General features: G+C 40.3%; 1 protein-coding gene across 3 annotated transcripts in view; it reads right to left on the reverse strand.

Annotated features, from left to right (window-relative positions):
• LOC139209491 (rap1 GTPase-activating protein 1-like) overlaps window positions 1–21457 on the reverse strand; it is a 49000-nt gene that overhangs the window by 2591 nt on the left and 24952 nt on the right. The window contains exons 3-23 of one of the 3 annotated variants that reach the window (XM_070839217.1): window positions 20723–20819; window positions 15885–15920; window positions 13027–13074; window positions 12518–12556; window positions 12191–12382; window positions 10878–10981; window positions 10330–10408; window positions 10183–10236; window positions 9699–9782; window positions 8550–8650; window positions 8251–8380; window positions 7050–7205; window positions 6895–6966; window positions 6622–6708; window positions 6340–6480; window positions 4778–4909; window positions 3174–3251; window positions 2014–2123; window positions 1258–1380; window positions 927–1062; window positions 696–807 (exon numbers count right to left, since the gene is read on the reverse strand). In XM_070839217.1, coding sequence (XP_070695318.1) covers window positions 696–807; window positions 927–1062; window positions 1258–1380; window positions 2014–2123; window positions 3174–3251; window positions 4778–4909; window positions 6340–6480; window positions 6622–6708; window positions 6895–6966; window positions 7050–7205; window positions 8251–8380; window positions 8550–8650; window positions 9699–9782; window positions 10183–10236; window positions 10330–10408; window positions 10878–10981; window positions 12191–12382; window positions 12518–12556; window positions 13027–13074; window positions 15885–15920; window positions 20723–20819 — 2111 coding nt within the window. Of the gene's footprint in view, window positions 1–695; window positions 808–926; window positions 1063–1257; window positions 1381–2013; window positions 2124–3173; window positions 3252–4777; window positions 4910–6339; window positions 6481–6621; window positions 6709–6894; window positions 6967–7049; window positions 7206–8250; window positions 8381–8549; window positions 8651–9698; window positions 9783–10182; window positions 10237–10329; window positions 10409–10877; window positions 10982–12190; window positions 12383–12517; window positions 12557–13026; window positions 13075–15884; window positions 15921–16646; window positions 16700–20722; window positions 20820–21457 lie in introns of those variants that run through there. The other 2 variants (XM_070839216.1, XM_070839215.1) reach the window with 2 other exon arrangements.

The raw sequence follows: 21457 nt of genomic DNA on the forward strand, positions 1-21457 counted from the left end.
TGGCATTTAGAGTGATCTGTAGGTCACATGAATGCTCCAAGGACTGTATTAACAGGAAACTGGAAACACCCTCATAATGTTTAATGTCAAAATGTTTGTTAAGGTTAACCATGCACGGTGCACCAGAGAAGAGCCATGTGGCATGTTTTAATTCTGATTCTGATGGACTTGTATCGGAGCTCAAAAAGTGAAGTTGGTTATTTAAGCTGCAGCGTTTTTCCTCTTTACAACTGTAAACCTAGAGTGAGTTTAGATATTGAATAACATTGGTAGAACAGGAATACTGCCAAAATGCCATAAAGTCTACATTTATGATACTCATAATGTTAAGGGCTTTTCTTTTTGTTACTGTCATTGAGTTGTTGATATGTTTCAGCACTGAGGTCATAGTTAATGGTGGTGTTGTGCCAGACTGCATTATATTCTGAGGTGTTCTAATACTTGTGAACATAAATTGTGAAGAGCAAAAAGTAGAAACCTCTCTCAGTATTATGTAGTCCAGAGCAACGGCAGCTTTAACTACAACCTCAGTAATAAACATAGAATTGCATTAACACATTTCTGACAACGTCAATAAAAAACATTATATAGGTAGAATTTATAGCAAAGCTGATGTATCGACTGTCCATGTCTACACTTAGTGTGCTGGACCTGCCTTTGACACTGAATGTCTTTCACACCGACTGTCCCCTCACCTGGGGAGTTACCACGACTGGTGTTACTGGTGCTGCTGACGCTGTCCTCCAGCCAGGTGCTGTAGGTGAAGGAGTCTCGCTTTTGTGGCGTGCCGGCAGACGACAGACACTCCTGTGTACAGAAGAGAGACAGAGCCAAAAAAAACAAACACGTGTATATTAGGTAAACCAATAATGTACAGTCACCTGTCTTGCTTTCTTACAGGCAGACATACTGAATACAGCACTCACCATGCCTGTGTCGTAATCCTCTGTGGCCTCTGTCTCATTCTCCTCCACCACACTGGCGAAGCTGCTAGCGTTGGAGGAGGAGCGGGAGAGGTCTTGACCCTCAGGGATGGACGGGGCCCTGCCACCGAGATAAGAACTACACCCTGGGTTAACCACTCTCCAGCACGGCCACGCCTGATTTTATCTTATGTATAGGACACAGTCATTCAACATATGGTCGCAGCCGAAGGTTGCCCAGCGGTTAAACGAAACGAGGTACAGCTACACAAAGCGTTGATTTTATGATGAGTATATTCATGTGATGTGGCTGCAACCTGTCTGTCATACACACCTGTTCTTGGCGGTTGTGAGCACCTCAGGAGAGCTCTGATTGGATGAGTTGTCAGATTTGGGGTCTTGAGAGACGTGACCGCTGTCAGGGGTCTTCTGGGTATTTGGGGAGCTCTCTCTACTGCTGAATGAGGAACAAAATAAAAAATACAGCAAACTGGACAATGGACAATGTGCATGCACTGATAGCAAGTAAAAGCTAGTAAATTCTGAACCTTAGTTAGAGATCCAAAAGATAGAAGAAGTAGAAAATACAAAATGGTGTGTTGGTACAAGCAAACTGTACTGTACTGTCAAGAACTGTGGAGTACTGACGTGCTACACTTTTTACTCCAGTACGTATATCTGACAGCTTTAGTTACTTCAGGTTTAGATAATTGATAAAAATCATAAATTAACTAAATGATGATGATGATGATGTATCATTATAGGCTCAAGAGATTAAAATGAGCTCCACCTTTACCAGCTGCAACATGAACGTGTTGAACACTTTAATGCATCCATAATTATTTTCCAATAACATAATATGTATTCTTCTAACATAGTCCATTCTGCATAATGAATACTTTAACTTATTTTAAGTATATTTTGATGCTTATAATTTTGTACTTTTACTTTAGATTTTGAAGGCAGCACTTTTACTTGTAACAGAGTATTTTTACACTGTGGTATTGCTACTTTTACTTGATTCAAAATGTGAATACTTCCACCACTGCACACAAAAATAAATACAGTAGCAGGATTTTTTTTTTCTCACCTCTTCTCCTGCACTTCTTGAATGTTTTCAATACCGATGGCACTGCTTCGTCTGGAGCTAAAAGGACCAGACTTTTTCCTTGTCGGGCTTTTCCCTGGGATTATCAAAGACTGCAACGGGGAGAGGAAAAACATTCAGTGTCAAAATATTTCTAATACCTTATATATCTTTGAGTAATATAAGGTTCATTACATGAGCGTATCAATCTATCTATTAATTACCGAGGAGAGTTAACGGTTATTTTGACTCAACCATTTAAATTTCATCTTTCTGTATTCATTCAATAATATGTCACCCTGAGTCATCAGCCTGAATTATAACACTGCTCCCTTTGAGTTGTTACTATGATGAAAAAGAGAAGTTAAAATATGCACTTAGCAGCTTAATGTCAAGCCCCGGTGCCAGTCTTTCAGCCAGAGCACAGCACACTAAGGCAGGAGATGAAAGATGGATTTAAAGGCTCCAGGGCCTCCCACTAAATATGCTTTCTCAGCCACTGCTTTGTTCATTCAGTCTCCCTTTTAAAGCTCTCAATATACGAACTTGAAAAAGCCTTATTATTCATCGTTGCTTCAAAGAACAGGAGGATGATTCTATTTTTATAATTTCTCTGTAAGGGAGTCATTAAATCATTAATATTTATCATTTTTAAACAAATAGAGAATCAAGCACACTGGATTTAAAATACAGAATAGTCACATAAGACTACAGACGGCGAACATATACCGCAGGAAAGCAGATAGGAAAGCAAGAATAGAAGAAAATCTATAATATTAGCCAGTAGGGAGCCAAAGGTGGCTGCTTGAAATATGACTTTTACAATTGATGTGCCACACTCATATCACAGAGGGGCTTATCTCTTAATACTATTCATACTTAATACTGGTTTCTAGAGTCTATGTAAAATCCCAGAGATCGGAATAGCAAAAATCAATTAATGAAAAAATGTGGAGGAGAATATCTTTATCTGCTGTTGATTTAAAATAGACTGAGATAATTCTATTTATACAATACCTCCTGTCTGTAACATACAATGCATACTACAAAGTGATACAATGTACAGAGCAAAGTGTGGCCATGATGCAATGGTACCATGCAGACAAAAAGGGAGCAAAGAGGAGAGGGGAGTAGATAGAGAGTAGTTAAAATTAGACATGAACCTCTTCTACTGTTCCTATCCCTATGGCACTGCCTCGACGTCCATATTTACTGGGACTTTTGCCTGGGACAAGCAATGACTGAGCCACACAGGAGGAGGAGATACAGAGAGAGAGAGGGAGAGAGAGAGAGAAGGAGAGAGAGAGAGACAGAGAGAGAGAGAGAGAGAGTAAAGGATAAAGGGGGGAAGAAAAAACATGAGATATATACAAATATATATGAGATTCCATGCAGTAAGTCATGTTGGTCAAACAAAATACAAAGCACGGGTTAACTGGAGTATACAAAGAGGGACATTTTGGCTCCATAGGTGCAACACAGGCAGCTGAGTAGACCGTTTTCATGGCAGACTTGTCTAAGCATGTAAAGCACAAGCAGAATTAATAGCATTCATGGTGGCTGAATTCCATTTAGGTGAGCCGGTTCAAGGGATTGTTCGCTCTCTCTCACTGACACCGTTTACTGGGAAGCTTGATGGAACAGTGCCATTGTTAATGTTATTAAAGACACTTTGACAAGTCAAAATGGCTGCTGTGAAAAGGGTCTATTGGGGAGAGAAGTGATGAGCCAGTTATGTGAGCCATATGCCTGTGAGAGAGAGGATGAAGAAGAGATAAGAACAGCAGAGGAGTATGTACAGCATGTTTTACACTAGGTTTCACATCAAGACAGGGATATGAGAACAAAGCAAGCTTGAGTTATATTCATTAATTTAGCAAGTGATGGTAACGGTTTGTTATTTCTGAAGACAATGCTAAATGTGATGTAGAAATACAGTATTGATTGTTGTTTGGTGCCTCACACAGAAAAAAAAGAATTTCTATTTCCATACAAATCAGAGAATTTCCATTAGTAATACCATACCAATAGTCCTGAAAATACACAGAGTATATGAAACCATAAGCATAGTCACTGTTAAGTGAAGGCCTTGTAACTGCAAATTGAGTGTTTTACTTTCAAGTGAAGGATGAAAAGCTCCCCTATGAGCTGAAAAATAATTATGTAACACTCAGCTTTTTAATGTGTTTTCAGAAACACTTCTTATATAAAACAATTATGAATATAAACTCTAATATGCAAAATAAGGTTGCAATTTGGAGATACAAGGTTTTCACTTCATGAAGGAATTATTCACTCCATCAAAAATGTTGTGTGATCACCAAAGAATCCACAAGCTTACCTAGCACACACACACGCTCACACAAGCACACATACACACACACACACACACACACACACACACACACACACACACACACACACAGGCCTCAACCTTCATTCATTAGAATTCAAGTGAGCGCTTATGAGCAATGCAGATGCATGGCAATTTAATAACAGTAGGTATTAGAAGCAGCTTTGACTCGGGGGAGAAATGCACCTTGTGCCCTAGAAGCATTCAAGTCTATGAGTGTCCCGTGTCATGGTGACAGACAATGTGCAAGTTTAAGACCCAGGCATAAATGCTGGACCCGACCAAGTGTGCAGCCCCACTCTGTGAGAAGTTAATGCAGCAGGCAAGTGAGGGAGGAGGGGGCACGAACTCTATTAGAACTGAGGGAGAGAGACTCGCCTCACTCAAGACCAGGACGAGTGGGACTGTACTTACTATCCCTGGGAATTTGGGACTCTCAGCAGGGTCGTGGTTAAAGCTGCCGCTGAGGCTAGTGGAGACTGAGTGCGGCTTCTTGAAAGCAAGACCCATGGCATCCATAGACTGGCTCCTGCTGCGGATCACTCGCTACAGAGAGAGACGAGGAGGAGGAGATACATTCAGATGCCGCTGACCCCTGTGACCCCTTAGCATCGCTGTACGGCGTTACAGGCTGAGAGGAGCCTCAGGGCTGTCCCTGAACGCTGACCACTACAGGCAGGGAGCGCTGGCCTGATGCTAATCCTGACAGACAAGGAAGCGACAGAGAACACTGCTAAGCTTTAGTACCCAGAGGGGGGGTTCAGATGAGTCATTATGTGTAGATAGGTGGTAAGAGAAGAGAGGGGAAGTAGGCCAAGTGGCGCACAGATGTCTGACCACACTGCGTTTAAACAAAGCCAGGAGAAGTTTAAAGCCCGGTGCACCTCTTTGCAGGCATGGAACAGAGTGGAGGAGCCAAAGGCAACTGACAGTGAAAGAAATCTAGTCATGCCCTTTGATATTATGGCATATAAAGATGACAGAATCATGTAAATAAGTGTCCAGTGACTGACCACCAGAGCATGCGGAGAGCACAGCGGCACAAAACAGCAAGGAAGCACGAGGAAGAAAAGCCAGGAAGCCAAGAGTTGTGTGTTCCAGCAGGACAGAGCAGCAGAGCTTCTCTTGATTCAGATTAATAAAGTTTGACGGACGTTGATAAAGACAGCCCACAGCTTACATATAGACAAGGACAATCCTGAAAGACTGCCAGAGAGACGACATCTTTTTTTACATCCACAGAAATAACATCTGACAGCTGGTGCAGAATTTGGTTACTGTAAAAACTGTAGATGCCAATTTTATACTGTTCCTATGCAACAATGATCATCATAGTTTTATAATGGCACTTACTTAGGTATAGTTTGACATTTTGGTAAATATATTTGTTTGCTTTCTTGCAAAGAAGATCTGAAACACTCTTGAATGTGTCAATATAGAGTTACAGCCAACAGCAGGTTTTATTAGCTTAGTATAAAGACTGGAAACATGGGGAAGAGCTAGCCTGGCTGTCAGAAAGTAACAAAATCCAGCTACTGACATCTCTAAAACTCCATAATTAACATATTATTTTTCTTTTGTTCAGTCAATACAAAAGCTGAAGTGTAAAAAACGTCAATTTATGGTTTTACAGGGAGTCATGTGGTTTTCCGTCTTTATGCTAGACTGCAGCTTCATATTTGGTAGACACACATAATAGTGACATTTATCTTCTCATATAACACTCAGCAAGAAAGCAAACAACAGCATTTAACCAAAATGTCAATCCACTTCTTCAATGAAGAAAAGTCTAAGCTTGAATTAAAAATTCAGTCTATGTAAATACCTACCATGGTGCTATAAGTAAAATATACAATTTAAATAAAAGGACTCAACCCTCTTTTTTTCTCTGTTGCTTTTTTCTTTTTGTGTTTGCAGCAGAGAGTCGCAGAACGTCACTTTGAAGCCCCAGCCTCCGCTGCTGCCTCTTCAGTTACCTTGAAGGACTCAAAGAAGCCCCCTCCTCCTCCACTCCCATTCTCCAGTTTGTCGTCGTCTCCTCCAACACCCATCATGGCCTGGCTGTTCAAGTGGAGCTCCTCATAAAGGGTCTCTAACAAAGCCGACCGCGTTCGTTCCTTAAACACACACACACGCGCGCGCGCACACACACACACACACACAAAGAAGGAATTGAAACAAAAGCAAAAACACTTTATATGGCTCTGACCACAGATGCCAAATGACAGAGATGCTTTAAATGCTTTTCAACAACTCACCTCCAATTTGGCAAATTTCTCAGCTTTGTAGCAGGCATACTCTGCATTGATGAGCTTAGTAAAAAGGAAGTCGTGGAATTCAGGGCCCTGGAGAGAGTGGAGAAATAAGACCAGGTATAATATCAATAACTAAATGATAACCAAGAGGGGGAAAGTGTGGACATTCTTCATACAAGAATGCATATTGTGTTTTATCCCATTTGTGACTAACAGTAGTGATGCATGATGTTATGTGTATCCTCTGTGAGGTCTGCACGCTGTTCTCTGTCTTACTTTTTTAAAGACAGCAGGGTTTGGGAGGGCCGGGCCAAAGAAGGGTACATCATCCCGTGCTGTCACTGACACCTAAGAATAAAGAGTGAGATGAAGTTTAATCAAGTGTTAATCACAGGAAGCAAAGTCAGCCCATAGTGAGGGAGATAAGTTACCCTGTAGAGAACATTGTCAGAGCAGGGGTTGACCACTTGGACAACAATGTAGCTGTGGAGGAAGTTGGAGGCGATCATGTCTGGTACAAAGGGAGTGTTTTCCTCTTGGAATACGATGGCCACAATGTCGTTCCCTATGTGCCTCTTTCTCTGCAACTGTAACACAACAGCCACATAACAACTCATGACAAATTACATGGATGTAAATTAATAAAAGTGTGCTCATCTCAAAACAGTTACTGTAGGATGAAAAAAAATGCTGATGCCAAGCAACAGAGGCTATGTATGAATGGTATTTGTTATCTGCAGGTTTCAGGAAGACAAATTTATAAAAATTTCAGGACATAATTAATGCTGCACAGAACTTAATTTGAAAGTGAGAGTCCCTTTTGTTGTGGTTCTTAATTGTTGATAAAGCCCTGTCAAATTCAAAGAATACTTTATACCTTTTTTTTTTTAACACAAATGACAATATAAAACCAGAAAATTAGGCATATTCCCAGCAGAGCACAGCTACTAAATTGTATGAAACTACTAACTGGGAGTGTAGGGAAAGATAGTAAATGTCCACATTATTTGTGGCCAATAAAGATGATGAATTGGCAATTGCGTTTCATAATGTACAATTCAGTCCTATTGCAGTATGCAGACTATAGAAATTATGTATAATTAAAGAAGTACTTGCTCCCCATTTTTCTTTCTCCCTGTCTCACCCCTGACAGCGTGTGAGTTTGTGAAACACCACCAGGGAGTGCTGTTTCCCCTTAATAACAATGTGAACATCCACTACCGCTGGAGAGACTGAACCTATAGACATGGCCTCATCTGTGTTTGCACAAACCATGCTAAAATAAATGGTGAGGGAGCTTGTGCTTATTAATCTGTTTGTGTGAATATGTGAGACAGAAGAGGAGGAGAGGGAGGAGGATGCGGTCGTGTGAGCAATGGAGTGCTGTATCTCAGCTTCACAGCTTTAAATCACTGTGAGGGAGGGATGCTCCTCTTATGTGCTGACACGAAAGCATAAATTGAAAATGATTCATGTTACTACCAGTGTTTTTCTTCTTTTTTTTTTCAAATTTGTGCTGCGGCTGTTTGGTGGTGCATGCAAAATATGGTACTACAATACCCTGAGGGAACCTGTCTGACTGCTTGCAGTGAATCATGAAAGGTGTGTTAGTCTGGTATTGCATTACGGTACCTGCTGGGTGTCCCCCTCTGTGTAAGGCAGCTTTGTGGACACATGGAACATGACCTCTTTGTTTCGGTAGTTGCAGTAGACGGATTCTGCGCCAGTCTGCCCGTGAGTCACGTCTAACCCTCCACGGAAACTGCAAGCACACAGAACCATGTCTAACAAGATATTCTCCACCATCACTGCAGAAGTATAACCATCAATCCTGCAGCTAGTATTATATAATGTAAATTGATTTTGGCATCATGTTATGAAATATATGATAAAGTATATTTAGTGCCTTCAAACCACGGTTAGATCCTCACCCTTTAAAGTTATGCAGCTCAATTTTCTCTCCTAGAAACTCCAGGAATTCTACAAAGGCAGGACTCTCTTCATTGTTGCCAAACAGCTCTTCCTCTGTAGTCTGTAGCCAATGGGGAAAAAAGTCAGGGACATCACGGTTTGGAGGACAAAATGCTTTCAGCTGCTACGAGTTAAGAGCACTGAGGATATTTGTGCTTTAGACTCCCGACTGTTCACTAATGTTAGTGTCCAGTAATAATGGCCCTAATTTCTGTATCAGGAATAAACAAGCAGTAAAGACAAAGTCTGAGAAGCAAAATGACAAGAAGTACGATTTGCATATTAAGCAACCAGAAATGCACAATGAGTGCAACAGATCATTACAGTCAATAAGGGATGCAGGAGAGTGTATTCACTGTATGTTTGGCGCTTTTACGCAAACACATTGCATTTGAATTTGAGATTAGAGAGGTGGCTTCAATCAATAAATACAGTAGGTATAACAGAAGGTTTGGAGAAGGTCTTTAGAAAAGCTTGTGCAGTAATGATCAGCTGTAGTGGACAGTTGATTATCTATTGTCAGCAGTGGTGAATGTGGTGATGTGAACACAAAAGCCTGCCTCAACACAAACACACAGAAACAACGCCTGAGAAGAAGCTTCTACTGTTTTGTTTTCATGTGCAATATGCCTACTTAACCATCATGCCTTTCACTTAGCACCCCTACTGAATAGAAAATAACCTGAAGGATGAGCAGAGGGCCATCGCTGCTGTCTTAACATGGCACTTTGCTCATTTGCAATGTATTTAAACTGCTGCAGGCTTTAAGGGATCAGCAGGGCAGATCTCTACACACCGAGGTGTCCATTTGAAGGTACAAGTGCCCTCAGCAAGGCATTCAGTGGTACTTCTGTCCCCCCCCACACACACACACACACATAATAAACAAGAGGGCTGTGATTGCCTCAGAAAATGAGAGGCAGCGTTAAAGACAGCCACAGTGGACTGGGCTGAACTGAAAGCCATAATTAAGACAGAGGGCAAGCATAATCAGCTTCCTTGAGGAAATCAGAAATTACAATGTGTAGTACATTCTCATTATTCGTGGACTGAATATAATGAGCATACAGGATGTAGGCTCTTCCACCAAGCCAGGCTTTATAGCTCACCTGTCCAAACTTCTGATAAATGACCCCAAATTTGAAGTTGTTGCTTATCACATGTTCATCAAAGGTGACAATAAGTCTTGAAGCCTGTAAAAAAAACACAGATTTAAGATATAGAAAACATTAAAGGATAGGTTCAGAGTTTTTCAAGTCTGTCATAAAACAATAGTCAGGTGCCCATTTGAGCACATAAACAGCTTGATATAATCATTCCTCCTGTTCTACTGGTCGCTAAGAGATCTTTTACTACTAACATTCATCAATAGTTTATCTGAAGCTAAGATGACGTTTAAGTCGTCTGAGATGGACAAATTAAGTGAGTATCCTCCAAAGATTGCTCTTTTTGTTTCCCCAGATAGTGTTTCCTATGGGCACGGACTATTGGATTAAGAGAGATTTACAACCCAATCCTTCAAATCATCACATGTGTAGGACTGGAAAAGATAAATATATCTGCTGCAACTATAGAACCTAAACCAAATCTTACTTTTGGATAAAGAACAGGAAAAAAGCGGTCCACGTTGACCTCTTCACAGACAAGCTTGGATAAAAAAAAGAGAGAAGAGATGTTAGAATGTGGTTAGACACTGTCACAGCAGATCAGTCTCTTCAAAGTAAAAACAAGACTTCTCACCTTGGCCATTTGGACCACATTGGGGAACTCTGTCAGACAGGAGATGGGGATTACATCATGGTAGGTTTTCAGCTTGTTCCTGGCAAAGTCATAAGTTAGCCAAGTGTGGTTTCAAAGCCATTTAATGTGATGCAACAATTTCTCAGAACTTATCAAATGGGAGAGAGATGATCCGGTACTGCCAATCATCAAACGTCCCCACCCTTGCCTCTCTTTGCCTTCTCTCCCTCCCTCCCTCTCTCCATCCCCACCCACTCGCTGGCCTAAATAGTCCATCTGTTACTCTGCGGTAGAAACGGCAGTGCTGTTGACACTCTCTCTTGCTTTATGACTCTTACGATAACAGCCATGCTGGGAGGATGTGTTTCTCCTCTCAATACTTGGCATTTAGGAGCAAAAGAAACTATTCTGCATTTATTTCCCGTTGATCACAAAAGTAGTAGTTCAAGCCTACACATTAATTACTTCAGATGCTGATGTGCCAAACATAGATTAAAAGACTTCTCTGTAAATTAAGCGGCATTGTGCTGCACCATAATGGGCATTACCTGAGCATTAGACGGAGATGTTCCTGGTCGCCAATCACATCATATTTTAGAGAGAACACCAGATGTCCGAGGGCACTGTCCACTGAATAGTAATTAAAGTGTTCCTAAGGGCACAGTGCAAGGATACAGCCATTAGTATGTGTCATAAACAGACACACACATGTGCATGAAGCATGTGTATGCAGTCCAGTCACCACCAATCCCAGGACCGTTTCTCTTTTCTTTTTTGTTGCCCTTCTACTACAAGCAGATCACATTTGTTCATATTATGTGTGTGTAAGAACAGGTGGCAAAGCCTAATGCATCTTCATTAGCACCAGTGTGTGAGGTGCCAAGCAGTGATGCTGGTCACTGTAAGTGGTTTACTCAACTGAGATTTGCTTATTGCTTATTCATTTCATTACTTTAATGAGCAAGAAGTGAAACTGAAATATTGCAAAATATTCTGTGAGAGTAATTAGGCTCATTTGAGGAGGAAGGAGGCTGTTATAATGAAGGTCTTCATGAGTGTGACCTCAGTAATGTCACTTTAAAAGTAGTTTCAGACACACCTTTTAAAAACTGTAGGCCTTACTGACTTTAAACAAGATTATTCGATTATCCTATCATATTTCAATGGTATGATTGCATTGCAACCATAAAAAATTAATAATAAGCAATGAACTAACTAATCTTAAAAATCAAATTAAAAGCAAGGACAAGATGAAGGTGTAAGACCTCGGCTAAAATGCTTAACTAATCTGCACTGGGTAGATTACAACTACTGCATCCAGTTTCTGGAGGGAAAACACACAGAAAATATAGATGCATTATTTTATATCAATCTAACAAGATAAATATAATCTAGCAGTGATTATAATTGATTTAATGGCATCTGTGTTACTTGATAGAATGCCAACAGTAATTCTGTCTAAGAACGTATTTGCAAATGTATTTTTTTTTATTTTTTATATGCAATAATTTTTTGTACTTTTGTAATCTCTGCTTTGAAACGTATTAAAAATATGGTGTCATAAGTCATACACATGCATCCACAACTGAAAATAAATACTGGCATTCAAGTGAAGAGGGAATTTACACATCCTTAAAAAAAGATGGAGGACAAAGATTCAGTGAGAATCCTCTTTGTCCTCTTTTAATGTTCTTCTTCTTCTTCTCTATTTTATGCCTTTCCTGTGTTTTTTTGTTTTAATCTTAAAAGTTGTGTTATCATAGAAGCTTCTTCAACAACAACTGTAAAAAGGTCAAGTATGTAAAAATTATACACCTTGGCGAAAGTGATCTCTTTCTCTGTGCTGTGCAAAGTGGCTAACCTTGCCCAGGAAGTGTTTCCGGAAGAGTGTAGCTGTTGTGTTACATTCCAGCTTGGTGCGGGTGTTCGGTGACAAAGGTTGCAGCAGTTCTGTGTCCACTGAGTCACTCAGCTCATGGTTAGTGCCTTCAATCCAGTAACCACCAAACTGCGGTAGGAGGATGAGAGGAAAGGGGCTTTTTCTGCCCAATACCTGTCCCAAAATGAAAAATAATAGGGGTGGGGAAACAGAATGACGCAAATGTGAAAGTATTTTAGGACAACAAAGAAACTGAACTGATTACACACTAATGGTGGAAAGTGCTACTGCAGCACGTCATCGTCCTACCTCATGGACACTTGGGTATGGAATGTAGTCCTCCTCCGTCTGAAAAAACAGAGAAAAAAAGATTTGCTTCCTCATCAAAGAATAAAAATAACCACATTGTCCAACTCTATAATCCCAAGGGACACTGTTTCGGAGTAATTGCATAACTGTTATGCAATGGAACAGTTTGACAACTGTGCATTGCCTGATCAAAGTAATGCCATTATTTGTCACATTGATGGTTTGAAATACTATATTATTATCATTATATCCTGTTTAATTCTTTGTTGCTAAAATTCCACCATTTAAGTCTGCAGGGCATAGCATCAGAGGACTTATTTTGAATCCCGATTCTGTTGGTTTAAAACTGATGGCAAGACTTGAGAGCATTGTACTGCGTTATAAATAATACGGTGTTACTGTGTGTTGAAGTAATCAGCTTGTCTGGCAGACCAAGATATGGTAGAGCAGTCATGAGACAATGACCGCATGATGTGAATAATGCGGTGTCTCCACATGGAGAAATGTACCTTGAGTGGGGGAGGAAAGGTGCATCTTTGCTCATCCATCCTGTTGCCCTACAAGAGGAAAGGGTGAGATAAGAAACCGAGAAAGAGAGAGAGAGAGAGAGAGAACACAGCGGCAGGTTTTGCATTCAAAAAGGTCAACACAAATACCGAAATCCAAAGACTTAGTCGTTGATTAGACGTACAGAAAAATCTCCATAAAGCGATGTGAATAATCACATTCTAAATGACAACAACAAAACTGGGAGAAAATGGTCAACATTACATAATAACGCAGCTCTCCCAAGAGATATGCAGCAGGCAACAAAGCAAAGTCAGACAGTGACAGATGGAAAGATACAGAAGGAGATACACTCCCCTCCAAAAGTATTGGAACAGTGAGGCCAGTTCCTTTATTTTTGCTGTAGACTCAAAACATTTGGGTTTGACATCAAAAGATGAATATGAGACAAGAGATCAACATTTCAGCTTTTATTTCCAGGTATTTACATCTGAATGTGATACACAACTTAGAAAATAGCATTATTTGTAACAGAACACCAAATTTTTAGGCGAGCAAAAGTATTGGAACAGATAGACTTAAAATAGATTAACGTGAAAAGACTTAATATTTAGTAGCAAATCCTTTGCTTGCAATAACTGCATCAAGCCTGTGACCCATTGACATCACCAAACTTTTGCATTCTGCTTTTGTGATGCTTTTCCAGGCTTTCACCGCAGCCTCTTTCAGTTGTGGTTTGTTTTGGGGGGTTTCTCCCTTCAGTCTGCTCTTTAGCAGGTAAAATGCATGCTCTATAGGGTTGAAGTCTGGAGATTGACTTGGCCAGTCTAAAACCTCCCACTTCTTGCCCCTGATGAACTCCTGTGTTGTTTTGGCAGTGTGTTTTGAGTCATTATCTTGCTGCACCATGAAGGATCTCCCAATCAGTTTGTTTGCATCTTTCTTTAAATTGGCAGACAAAATGTCTCTGTAGACTTCTGAGTTCATTTTGCTGCTGCCATCATGTGTTACATCACCAATGAAGATGAATGAGCCCATCCCAGAAGAAGCCATGCAAGCCCAAGCCATGACATTACCTCTACTGTGTTTCACAGAGGAGCTTGTATGTTTGGGATCATGAGCAGATCCTCTCTTTCTCCAAACTTTAGCCTTTCCATCACTTTGGTAAAGGTTCATCTTTGTTTCATCAGTCCATAAAACTTTGTCCCACAATTTTTAGGCTTGTCTCTGGACTTTTTGGCAAATTCCAGCCTGGCCTCCCTATTCTTCTTGCTAATGAGTGGTTTGCATCTTCTGGTGTGGCCTCTGTACTTTTGTTCATGAAGTCTTCTGCGTACAGTAGACTGTGACACCTTCTGTCCTGCTCTCTGGAGGTTGATGCTGATGTCAACAGTTGTTTTAGGGTCTTTCTTTACAGTTCTCACAATGTTTCTGTCATCAACTGCTGCTGTTTTCCTCGGTCTACCCATTCGACGTCTGTTACTTAGTACACCAGTGGTTTCTTTCTTCTTCAGGACATTCCAAATGGTTGTACTGGCTATGGTCAATGTTTGTGCAATGACTCTGATTGATTTTCCATCTTCTCTCAGCTTCACAATTGCTTGTTTTTCACCCATGGACAGCTCTCTGGTTTTCTTGTTGGTTATGCCTCTAACTATAAATGCAGTCTGCACAGGCAAAACCCAAATCTGAAACTGAACGTAGACATTCAGCGCTATTTATTGTTTGAATAATCAATGTAACAGGACACACCAGGGCAACAAAATACACCTGTCAGTCACATGTTCCAATACTTTTGCTCACATGAAAAATGGGTGGGTTCAAACAAAAGGTGCTAACTTCTAAGTTGTGTATCAGATCCAGATGTAAATACCTGGAAATAAAAGCTGAAATATTGATCTCTTGTCTCATATTCATCTTTTGATGTCAAACCCAAATGTTTTCAGTCTACAGCAAAAATAAAGGAATTGGCCTCACTGTTCCAATACTTTTTGAGGGGAGTGTATGTTACCTACACAGAGAGCAGATACTAAAAGACAATTACAGGAGGCTAAAGAGCAGGCATTTGGGAGTGACTGAAAAGGCTGTTAGCATCCAGAACAAGTGTGATAATAAGATCTCAGGGGTTAAAAAGATGTTCAGCTAAGTGACACTGAAACACCCACTGGACCTGAGGTGTGTATGTGTAAAACGGAGTAAACAGGAATGATACAATGCAGAGAAAAAGATGCAGTGGAACTAAATCAGGGCTAGATGATGGCGTCTGGAGTCAAATCAATATATTGAGGAGGAAACACAGTCCTACATCACATCACTTGGTTTCATCTGTTTTTAAAATATTCACACAGCCAGACATGAAAGATGTTTTGGCCACTGAAAGCTGTTATGACTGTAATTAATTTTATATTTTTTTAAACAATTGCAATGTCTGCTTCACCCCTAGAGCACTAACTGCTGACACACATCCACAAAAAAAAAAAAATCAAAGTTTTGATAAGCTTTTAAAACTCTTAGCCCGGTATGTGTAGGATCGCGTGATTAAAATAAATCTCCCTCCAAAGCCTTCGGAAACCAGGAGACAGTTTTTGAGGTGAGATAGTAAGCTTATAGCTCTGCCAGCCAGTGTTACAACCAGAATGTTAGCAGAGACGCTGAGACACACATAAAATGCTCTGACAACTCTCCTCTGAAACCACCAGACTCAATATCCCTCTCATGTACAGTATGTACAGAAGTATCGTAGCCGAGGAGAGGGCCAAAGGGCTGCAGCATTAGGAAGACACACACTGACTGGTTAGTTGCTTGGTGAGTGCAGCTTAGAAAGCCGAGACAAAATGCGACGACCAATGCATCCTCTTACCTGCATCTTTTCAATCATTGCAAATAAATCTGTGGTCTGGAGAGAGGAGAGTGAGATGAAATGTTTTGAGTTCATTTGTTGAGGGCTGAGGTTAATTTACTCCTACAGTGACTGTTACAGTACCACACTCTCAACACAGTGACAGAAAAACAGTATTTGTGTTTAAGTACTTGTGTTGTGTTGACCTTACTTCATTTTTTGTTAAGCAATGCTTGGAGCTTATCAAACCCTAATATGTAGAATAATATAGAAATATTGAAGTTTTCTTTTGCCACAACCGGGCGTGCATATTTGTTAAAAATAGCAAAATGCCCATGAAGAATTGTTATTACAACAAATAGTAATATATTTCATTATGCTATATAGATTATGTATGAACAAATGTCCCCTTTTGTTTGTGAAAAAGTCATTACACACGAAGAAATACACAGTTGGTATTTCATATTATTCATGTTTGAGGTCAAATCCCTTTTAGAAATACTCCAAAACAGCAATCCAAATTATCTGCTTAAGCAATCCCTTTGACTTATTTAGGATTTGGAGGGCTGCATAAAAAGAATTGTCAACATCTAGGTTGTCAAACTCAGACCTAAATAGAACATTATCGTTAATTGATTAAAACATTTCAGTCAAATATTGAACATTGCTATTTTAAGTTGTCCCAATACTCAGTGCTGCACAGCAGGTGTTGTAAAGTTGGTATAGCAGACTTTTCCCATGACTTAAAGTTCAGACTTACATATATTATAATCAACATTTTACCTGATTGCATGTGATTGCGTGCCTCTCCCTTGTGGCTTGTCAACTATCACACAGTCTTGTGTGACCAACCGGCTCTCCCTCGTTAAATAGCTACGTAACTCTTTAGATCTCAACCACAGCTGTTGGGGTATTGTCCTTTACACTTTCACACAAAAAAAACGTGTATGCATCAGTTGAGCCTGATGACTCTATATAACTACTGCAGAAAATGCAAAATCATAACAGTCCATGGAAACGTCGGTCTGGAGTAGTTGGGTGAATGCTGAAAGGTTCAGCCAGTAAAGCCTGACATAGTCAAACAATTTGTGTACAGAGCAATCTTGTATCAGCTTTCAGTGCGAGTAAAGTCCTCCACCATGTGCAAACAATAGTCTGCCACAAACCCTAAAAGTAAATACCCTGGCTTCAACAACGTTAACCAGAGATTAGAACAAGAGAAGCTGCAGTGTTGAACTACACATTATGTTTGGACTTAAACAACTGTGTTAGCCAGAAAACTGTAAATCCAGCCCCAAAAAACATGACGAGGTCTCACCAAATCTTGCAATGTTACATGTATGTTTACACTAAAAGAAACACCCAATAATAGAACTAGAAATGTTCCCCTACAAAGATACTTTTTTTGTCAGCTCATCACTTCAATAAGTAACATGAACTGTCAGGTTTTTGCACAACACAACTTTAATCTCAATTTTGAGAGGCAGTTTTCCAAGCCTCTGCTGAAAACACAGCCAAAGTCCCTCCCCAGTTTGCCGTCTAGTGATGTTTTCCATCCAGCATGTTTCTACAGTAAAGCTACTTACATGGCTGGGTTTCTTCCAGTGTGCCTTTGTCACTGTTGGAGCAGTGAAGTGGTTGTCATGATTTTTAGCCATTTTTAGCTTCCCTAAATTCGGTGTCCTGCAGCTTCAAAAGATGTTTCGACTTGACTGACTTCAGCAGGTTTTGATTAAACTCGCTCTGTAACTTTGTCAAATGGTGGACAGTTGACTATGTCCCACTGTGACAACCGAGGTAAAGCTGCGTCCCTGCTAACCATGACTAAGAAAGTGTTGAATCAGACAAAGTTGAAGGCAACATCCGCAGGCTCTCCCAGTGTCATTCAAAATGATCAGCAAGTGTACTGTATGTATCAGGTTGCATGCAAAGCGGCAGCTGACACCGCTTGACGTTTAGAGAGTTAATCCTCTGACTGCGGCTGGAGGAAGAAATCCAATGCACACATTATCCACCTGTCTTTATCACTGACCCAATCTAGGCTTTGGCTGACAGGTAGCCAGAGGTGGAGTCCAACTCTTCTACTCCCATAGACTCTCATTGTCCCTCAACAATCTCCTGTTCACAGAGGAACTATATGGGCAGTCCCACTACACAAGACTCCAAAAAATACAAAATGAGTGCACCTGACAGTTAAAAAAAAAGGAGATCATCACCTGTAAAGAAAAGGAGATGGATACAGCAAAGGAGATAGACTTCTCAAAAGAATTCTGGATAAATACAGAAACTGCAGCAGAAACAAAGTGGAGACAAACAGAAAGCTTAAGAGGAAAAAAAAAAAAAACAAGACATCTCATTGAAGCAAAAAAATGTTTTCCTTTTGCCGAAATGACCAGTGCGGAGGTGACATGGGGATCCATGGGGAGTCAGGCGAGCAAACAGTGCAAGTGTCAGAGCTGAGACCTTTCATTATGAGAGTTAAGATTACCATTATAACAGGAGGCAAATTAAATGTGCTCCTCTCTCTGTGCGTCCTCACAGAGCTCATTATGACTCCAACCAGCTGCAGAAGACTGAAGAATATCAGAAGGATGCAGGAGCTCATATTTTTGTCTTCGTCTTTGATGCACAGTCTGTCTGGTTCTTAGCTCTGCTTTGTGATTCCAGCTAATTTAGGGTTGTTTAGGATCTCACTGTCGTCACAAATTTATAGAGTGCTATAGGAATTCAGCCTGATTGGTGTAACGTCTGAGACAAACAAGCTGAATGGTAACACAAAAAACCCCACCCCAAACAGGCAACACTGTCTGCAAGCATTGGACCATATTTCCGGTTTATGTGTGTGTGTGTGTGTGTGTGTGTGTGTGTGTGTGTGTGTGTGTGTGTGTGTGTGTGTGTGTGTGTGTGTGTGTCTCGAAGCTGTCATAAATGTGTTGTTTCAAAGCTATTTGGTTAAGAGCAGGGTTATCAGAGCATCTCAGAGTTTTCTTGAGAGACGTGCTTTGCTCTTAATTGGCTTGTGATGAACTACTCTGAGAACGCTGACTGTTTCGAGCAGAAATATTCAACATAGTTAATATGACACTATAGCAGTGTGGTTTGAATTAGGCAGTGACCATAAGACCTGGTGGGGTTAATTGCAGATTGACCTGGTTTTCGCAGGGCTCTGATTAAAGTGATACGCTCCTCTGAGTCTTGCCCCACTAAGCCCTTATCATACTCCAGTACATCACAGTACCATGCTGTGCCTCAATATCCTCATCAGATGTGTTCCCTTTCCCCTGAGCTCCAAATCAAAAGGGGTTGAATAAAGTTGGGGTTGCAGAGATCAAATATTAAATAAAACTGCAATTTAATTGCTGCTGACAGTCTTTAGAGTGTATGAAATTAAGTTTGTTCTTCTGTCCAGTTACAAACAGATATGTAATGTCATTTGGTTTTTTAATGGGAAAAGTACTTTAAGTGAAGTTTGGAATACTTTCATCGGTGCCTTTAGTAGCTGCCTCCATGACATGCAAATCTGTAGTCACACAGAAGTTTCATAAACCCTGTCCTCATATCTGACTAATTGTGACTTGTAAGTCTGAGGCACCTACAGATGGTGTGTGCTGCAGGGATCAGGAGTGACGGTTAAACAACCCAATCTCCAAATTCTCCTTTAATCCCTTTCTCTTTCCACTCCCTCTGCTCCACTCAGATCTAGTCTATTGCAAGAAGTATAAGCCCCATCCAAAGTGTGAGAGACTTTATGAAACCAATCTGACATGTCTGAGTGAGATTGTATCCACTTTTAATCACCACAAAGCTCAGCTTTGTTCAGTTTCTATGTTCCCAAAATATCTCTGGCAGGTTTTTCACATCAGCCACTCATTTATAATGATAAGATGTGCCAAAAGGTGGCATGAAGATTCTGACAGCAAGAAAGATTTGATCGGCACTGTGACACTCTAAATATGAAATTATTTCCTCCTTAGTCATTTGCACTTCCTGCCCTTCATATTCTGGATCTATAATCACAGCAATTTAGTCTTTATTCATATGATTTTCTCTGAAAGGAAGAATAATAGACCGAGCTACACTGATTCATAAATGCTGAAAATCTTGAAAAATCATTCAAAAGTGTTTTAGTGAACTGGAGACCAACTTCATGAGACCTTCCTGCAGTGAATCTTACAAAGTATATGGCAGAAATTGTATTGCAAGCTAAAAAAAAAAACATACGTTGGAAGAGCAGAAATCAGCACTTTTCTTTCCTTAGAAAAATCCTTCATGAATTGTTTGTTTTTTTCAACTTAAGTAAAACTGTGACATAGCTTAATACAGCATATAAAAAACTGGATAACAACTGAATGCAACACAGAGACTAATTAAACATTTTCCAACTTGGTGACACAGCTTAGATGATGTTTGTGTTTTGGTGTAAAAATGACAATAGCTTACACTGGCTGTATTTTCTCTGCTTTGATGGAATCAGACTTGTTAGGCTGGGATTGAGACATTGTCAGCATCCAGCTGAAACTTTTGCTAAAGATAGATTTGTATTAATTGAATCAGACAAACATAATCATCCCAGACACAGAGCTCTGTTCACTCTAATTACACAAGTTAAACAAAAGAAAAAATCTAAAAATCTAAGAGCCACTGCAAGCAGAAAGTGTGCTTGCAGTCATGTCCGTCACAGTCATGACAGATTAAAAACAGGTATTACACCAAGAAAGTGCTTTCAGCCAGAGGCAGGTGTGGAGACAAGATGTGCAGAGACACCTAATAAAGATTGGAGAAAGAAAGGTCACACAGAGGGCCATCAGATAAGGTCAGGGGTCAAAGTTCAAACTCAGCCCCCGTCGTCTTCCTCCTACCTTGTGGATTGGGGAGGTGGTGGCGCAAGGGAGTGGAGGCTGGAACAGCTGGGGCTCTAGTGTTGCAGAAATTCGGGGGTCACTCCCATCTTGCTTCCTATAATCAGACAGATGCAAGAGAACATCCAGTCAGAAAAGGTCACACAGTTTGAGAGGACAAACAAGAGAACAACAAAAGGTAATGCCTCAGGAAATGGCTGGTCTCATTTAGCAACAGAATGCATTTGTATGGACTGGTGGTCTGAGGCATTGCAATGGCCTTAAGCCTAGAGAGTGCGAGTTTCTTGTTATTAAAATAATGATTTCATTTTTTTTTTTAAATTAACCTAATTATCTTTTGTGTTTTTTTTTTTCATGCCTCTACAATGTGACACACATTAAGTGGTAAAAATCTGGCATGGTTTACAGAAAATGCAATATTTTGAGAAAAAAAGGCTCTAATTTTCAACAGAGAAAGACACAAAAAGCAGAGAATATGAGCTTTAATTCACATTTGTTTATTTATTTTGAATTTTTTATTTAAGACATGAAATTATATTCCTTTGTGCAGATTCTTCATTTCTTTTAGTGCATACGTTGCTATTCACTTCACACACTTCAGGGATCTAGGGCCGCAATACCCATAGTTTTACATGAATTCAAACAGAGCATCTCTCTTCTCAAACCCAGGAGAGTAGCACACTGCTCATGCAAAACTGAGCAGCACTACTGTCACGCATCCTTTGCTCTGAACTC

Source organism: Pempheris klunzingeri, chromosome 11 (genome assembly GCF_042242105.1).
Source record: "Pempheris klunzingeri isolate RE-2024b chromosome 11, fPemKlu1.hap1, whole genome shotgun sequence".
Classification (NCBI taxonomy): domain Eukaryota; kingdom Metazoa; phylum Chordata; class Actinopteri; order Acropomatiformes; family Pempheridae; genus Pempheris; species Pempheris klunzingeri.